Source organism: Octopus bimaculoides, chromosome 11 (genome assembly GCF_001194135.2).
Source record: "Octopus bimaculoides isolate UCB-OBI-ISO-001 chromosome 11, ASM119413v2, whole genome shotgun sequence".
Lineage (NCBI taxonomy): Eukaryota > Metazoa > Mollusca > Cephalopoda > Octopoda > Octopodidae > Octopus > Octopus bimaculoides.
The window spans coordinates 10,203,861-10,209,747 of record NC_068991.1 but is presented as its reverse complement, the minus strand read 5'-3'; the positions used below and the strand labels follow the sequence as shown (position 1 = coordinate 10,209,747).

Here is a 5,887-nt window from a genome sequence, read left to right as displayed (position 1 = left end):
AAACTTCTTACCACACAGCCATGCCTTCACCTTTTCGTGTATTTATTGTATTTTATTTTATTTTATTTATTTGTTTTATTTATTTATTTATTTGTTCGTTTATTTTTGCAGGAATTCACTTTGGAGAAAAACATGGTAAAGATGAAAGAGGAATGGGAGGACATTTGTCTCAGTACTACCTTGTATCGTGACACAAACCTATCAATCTTGTCTTCTGTCGATGATATACAGACGATGCTTGAAGATCAGATCATTAAAACCCAGACCATGAGAGGGTCTCACTTTATAAAACCATTTGAGAAAGACATCAAGGTAATGTTGGAAAAGAATTAAAAAGAAAAAGAAGAAACAAACCTGGTTTTGTCAGGTTTTGTTGTTTTTCTTTTTCTTTTGACTTAACTGAAAGAGTTTATATGAAAGTCTATATACACTATCAATCTGAGCATGGCAATTACCAGATTCAGCTTTGTAACTTATATGTTTACATACAGGGCATTCACCCCAAAAAGTGCATAGATACATAGAATAATAATAATAAAGTCAGTGTTTATTATAATACATTTCCTTTTCAAGATTTAATAGAATCTATACACAGAATTTAATTTTCTTATGAATTTAATTTTCTTTGAAACTGATGACCATTCTGGTCTAGGCACTGTTATTAATGCAAAGCAAGGGAAACACAAACATCAAGAAACATTTGTTTGGTATTTGGACACATTCTCATTCAATGGTTGTTACCAGTTTTGTACCATAAACTTTATCTTTTAAGTATCCCCATAAAAGAAAGAATCTATTAGTGTGAAGTCTGATGAACACAGAAGGTATAGAATTGCAGATGTATATCTTTCACCATACTCACTCTCTGCTGTTTCCTGTCCTCTCTATCATTTCCTCTCTTGCACTCGTATCTTATCAACAGGAATGGGAAGAGAAATTGATTCGGATCCAGAGTACCATTGATGAATGGCTGAAGGTACAGGCGCAATGGTTGTACCTGGAGCCTATATTCTCATCAGAGGATATCATGCAACAGATGCCTGAGGAAGGAAGGTTCTTCCAGTCAGTTGACAGCAGCTGGAAGAGTATTATGAAGAATACATTGAAAGACCCCAAGGTATGGTAGCATTGGCACCAGTTCTTTTCTTTATATCTAATATAATAAATGCGAATGTCAGTGTGTCACACTTTTTCAACTTCACTCCTAGAGGCCTTAGCCCAACATATCATACCATTTTGGAATCAGGACAATTCCGTGAGTAAATTGAAAACATTCTGGGTTGAATCCGGACCCGCAATCCTGAAATTTTGTATTCCCAAATGCTATTGTTTCCATTGATTTTTTTATGTGACTTTTTGCGCCGAATTTTTTTGTACAATAACAATTTTTATAACTTGGAAATAAATTTTGGGAATAACCAAAATTAATTGCGAAATCTAGAAATTGTTTTCGGTGATTTTTTTTTTTTAGATGCTACATGTTTGTTTTGGAGTACTACATGTTTGAGTGCCACGTATTTGTTTTGAACACCAGATGTTTTAAGGAGCTACATGTTTGTTTTGGAGTCTTACATTTGTTTTTTTATGCAATACATGAACTTCGAGTAATGTGCAGTGATATCTTTGTCTCTCAGGTTATGGTTGCAACAAACCTGAAGGGTATGTATGAGAGGTTAATTGAAGCTAATGGTTTATTGGAGAAAATCAACAAAGGGCTGAATGCATACCTGGAAAAGAAGAGACTATTCTTTCCAAGGTGAGGAATTATTTCTCATTTAATAATTGGCCATTGTATTTTCATTATATTTCATCCATCCTCACATTCTGAGTTCAAATTCCACCGAGTTTGACTTTCTCTTTCATCCTTTTGGGGTTGATAAAATAAGTACCAGCTGAGTACTGGGGTTAATGTAATCAACTTACCCCTCTCCCAAAAATGCTTGCCTTGTGCCAAAATTTGAAACCAGTATTTTTTTCATGAGCAGGCATGTTTTCTTGGAAGATTGCAAACAAAGGATAGTACTTGACTTGCATGGTGGTGATATTGTGTATAACTATCATGCAATGTCGAGGTTTATTATATGCTTCTATAATAACGAAAGTGAAATTCTGTCTGTCTGTCTGGGATCCCTGTATCTCAGTCTACATTTCCTCTACATAGACATATTATACCTTTTTTTGGAATCAGGATGATCCTGAGATGGAAAATCTGCCTCTCGTTTGGTTTTTGAACATCCAGCATTGGGGATCTGATTTAAAAGCATTTGGGTTGCTAGTTCTAGCAGGTAAAGCTTGACTGATTCACACCATCTTGGTTGGTGTCTGTCAGATGAATCAGGGATCAAGGGGGGAGATAAATGACGTTTGCTTTGTTAATTTTACGTCGAGATAAGAACTTTGGGATAATTGGCCAACAGTTGGAATTCAGCTTGGGACTGGAACAATAGAATGATTGTATGACTGAATTAATTCTCATCCATTCTTAACCTCTGATCAAACACTGCCGGGGCATATAGTCATTATAGATGTATTATAGTCATGCTATTTAGCTCTCATTAGTTTTGGGCCACAGACCCAATTAGCCCACCATAGGCTAGCTTGAAAGTTCACCTGGAGTGCGGCTTTTAAGCTAGTAGTTAATAACAGAATAACCATTTTAAACGATGCTTAATCCATATTTCAGGTTCTTCTTCTTGTCTAATGATGAAATGCTGGAAATTTTGTCTGAGACAAAGGACCCACTGCGTGTTCAGCCTCACCTGAAGAAGTGCTTTGAAGGTATAGCCAAATTGGAGTTTGATTCCAAGCTAGACATATTAGCCATGTTTAGCAGTGAAGCTGAGAAAGTTCAACTTCGAAAAACTGTATCGACCTCAGCAGCTCGAGGTGCAGTTGAGAAATGGCTGCTTGAAGTCCAAGATTCCATGTTACTGTCTGTGAGAAGCGTCATAGAAGAAGCTGTCCATGTAAGGGCATTTATTTTGAACTTCAAACTTAATAGTTCCTTACCTTCTGTTTGAAATAAATACAAATTCTTGTCACAGTGCATTTCTTTTCTTGAGCAATTGAATAAATTAGATTGTTGTGTTTAGCCTCAAGTCATCCGTGATTAAGCAGTCTGATGATCAAAGGCATTCCAACCATGACCATCCTGTCTTTTTCTGTGTCTAGAACTGCATTGTCTAATGTGTTTTTTTGTTTTTCAGTCTATGAGGTTGGTACTGTGTGATTTGAGGGAGATTTGGATGCTCTTTCTATCAAGCTAAGGGGCCACATGGAAAGTCACTTATTGGCCCAGTAGTTATTGTTTAGCCCCCAGGTGAACCTTGATGAAGCAAACCTATTGTTGTTTCAATTTTCTTTGCTGTTCTCAACCCTGGGCTGCCTTTTCTGCTTCTTTCCAGTTGGATCCCTGCTTTATCAGCTTTGCTTCACTATCCTACCTCTAACCATTTTCCTTTGGGATTTTACTATATGTCATCTGTCTCCTTGAGGGAAGTGCTTCCTTTCCCAGGTCTTGTTACCTCCACCTCAGTGAAGGCAGAGGTATTGTTTTCAGACATGTTTGTTTGTTTGTTTGTCCATGGACAAGATATCTCAAGAAACACTGGATGGATTCGGATGAAACTTTCAGGTATGTTTGGCCTCATAACTGGCACAAACTGATTATAATTTGAGATCGATCCAGTACCGGATAAGGATTCTGGATTATTTTTCCAGATCTTTTACTTAATTTTTGAGAACAGCCGTGTTCATCTTTAGTACTGTCCTTTGTGAAAGCAGTTGAGTTTATTTCTCATTTTAAAAATCATCTCTGGCTAAATGTTGAGAGGGCATTGGTGTTGCCTTGGTGGGGATTTGTACTCTCTGAGTACTCTTGTTATATTTAAACATTGTTTCTGTTACTTTGCAGTTTTCTAGCTAGGGTGTCTTGAGGAAGGGAAAGAGAGATGGGGAAGGAAGAGAGAGAGAGAGAGAGAGATGTTATGCATCACAAGCAGCTCCATGTAATGCAAACAGTTTTCTTAAATCTTTGTATTATTTATTTTCTATTTCTTCTTAGGATTATCTTAACATCAGTCGTATCGACTGGGTACGGAAGTGGCCAGGACAAGTGGTATTGTGTGGCTCTCAGATCTACTGGACCAAAGAGACCCAAGAAGCAATACAAGCTGGCTCAAAGGGCTTGCTTGACTACCATGTTGTGTTGAAGAACCAAATGATCGACATTGTCCAACTCGTCCGAGGTAAACTTAGCAAGCAGACCAGAACAACTTTGGGAGCACTGGTCGTCATTGATGTCCATGCGAGAGATGTTGTTATGGACATGGCAAACAGAGGTGAGTTTCAGAGGAGAGCTGTTGTTGTTGTTGCTGTTATGGTAACTGTTCACGATAAGGTATTGCATAATGTGGAGTAGCCATGTATCTCCTCTATAGCAAGGCACAAGTGCTTGTCCCCCTATCATACTTTGACTTTCAACACCTTGCATAAAGCCATCTCTCCCCAACACTCAAAAGAAAGGGCTTTTTCCTTTTATTTTCTTTACTTTGTCTTGAAAGCTCGTTGGTAGCCTCACTCATGTCAGTGGCATGAAAATGAATTTACCCAGTACTTTCTGTAAAGTGGTTGGTGTTAGGAAGAGCATCCAGTTGTAGAAACCATGCCAAAGCTGATATTAGGGTTTGACACAGCCTTGAAGTTCATCATATCCTGTCAAGCCATCAGACCCATGCATAGTGGGGGCACATGGCTTAGTGGTTAAGGTATTGGACTCATGATCATAAGATTGTGATTTCGTTTCCTGGATTGGGCAACACATTGTGTTCTTGAGCAAAACATTCCATTTCACGTTACTCCAGTGCACTCAGCTGGCAAAAATGAGTAACGCTTCGATGAACAGGTGGGGAATATATATGCCATAGAAATAGGGAAACAAGCCCTTGTGACTGACTTGAGAAAGTAGCTAATCCTTTAACCTTTATCAGACCCATGCAAGCATGGAAAACAGACTTTAAATAAAAGATGATGACAATGATGAATTGAGATGCATTGATGATGTGTTTGTATGTTATTTTTGCAGGCGTTGCATCAGACGCTGACTTTAACTGGCTGTCACAGTTGCGATACTACTGGGAAGAGGACAGGTGCCTCGTATGTTTAATCAACGCCACAGTTAACTATGCATACGAGTATTTAGGAAACACACCTCGCCTTGTCATCACCCCACTTACCGACCGCTGTTACAGAACGCTCATTGGTGCCTTCCACCTCCATTTAAATGGTGCACCTGAGGGCCCCGCAGGAACTGGTAAAACAGAGACAACAAAAGATCTTGCCAAGGCTCTGGCTGTACAATGTATAGTATTCAACTGCTCAGATGGCCTGGACTATATTGCCATGGGAAAAGTAAGATGTTTTTCTAAGATTTTCAATGATTTTCAATTTTCAGTAGCTGTATGGTAAGAAGCTTGCTTCTCAACTACATGGTTACAGGTTCAGTCCCACTGCATGGCACCTTCGGCAAGTGTCTTCTAGTATAGCCTCAGGCTGACCAAAGCCTTGTGAGTCGATTTGGTGTGTATGTCTTTGTGTCTGGGTTTGTCCCCACCCCCTTGGCGCCTGACAGCCAGTGTTGGTGTGTTTATGTCCCTGTAACTTAGTGGTTCGGCAAAGAGACCAATAGAATAAATACCAGGCTTAGAAAAATAAGTCCTGGGGGTCGATTTGTTTGACTAAAAAACCCCTTCAAGGCGATGCTCCAGCATGGCTGCAGTCAAATGACTGAACCAAGTAAAAGAATAAAAGAATTATTTGTATTTGTTGCTATATTTTTATTCTTTTTTTTTGTTTTTGTCATTGGATCACTACCATACTGGGGCAAAAC

The 5,887-nt window shown here is 38.7% G+C and overlaps 1 protein-coding gene across 1 annotated transcript in view; it reads left to right on the top strand.

Annotated features, from left to right (window-relative positions):
- Window positions 1–5,887, top strand: part of LOC106870489 (dynein axonemal heavy chain 12) — a 262,917-nt gene that overhangs the window by 63,966 nt on the left and 193,064 nt on the right. Inside the window, exons 19-24 of the mRNA XM_052971523.1 lie at window positions 112–312; window positions 923–1,117; window positions 1,635–1,756; window positions 2,684–2,966; window positions 4,064–4,340; window positions 5,084–5,409. Coding sequence (XP_052827483.1) covers window positions 112–312; window positions 923–1,117; window positions 1,635–1,756; window positions 2,684–2,966; window positions 4,064–4,340; window positions 5,084–5,409 — 1,404 coding nt within the window. The remainder of the gene's footprint in view (window positions 1–111; window positions 313–922; window positions 1,118–1,634; window positions 1,757–2,683; window positions 2,967–4,063; window positions 4,341–5,083; window positions 5,410–5,887) is intronic.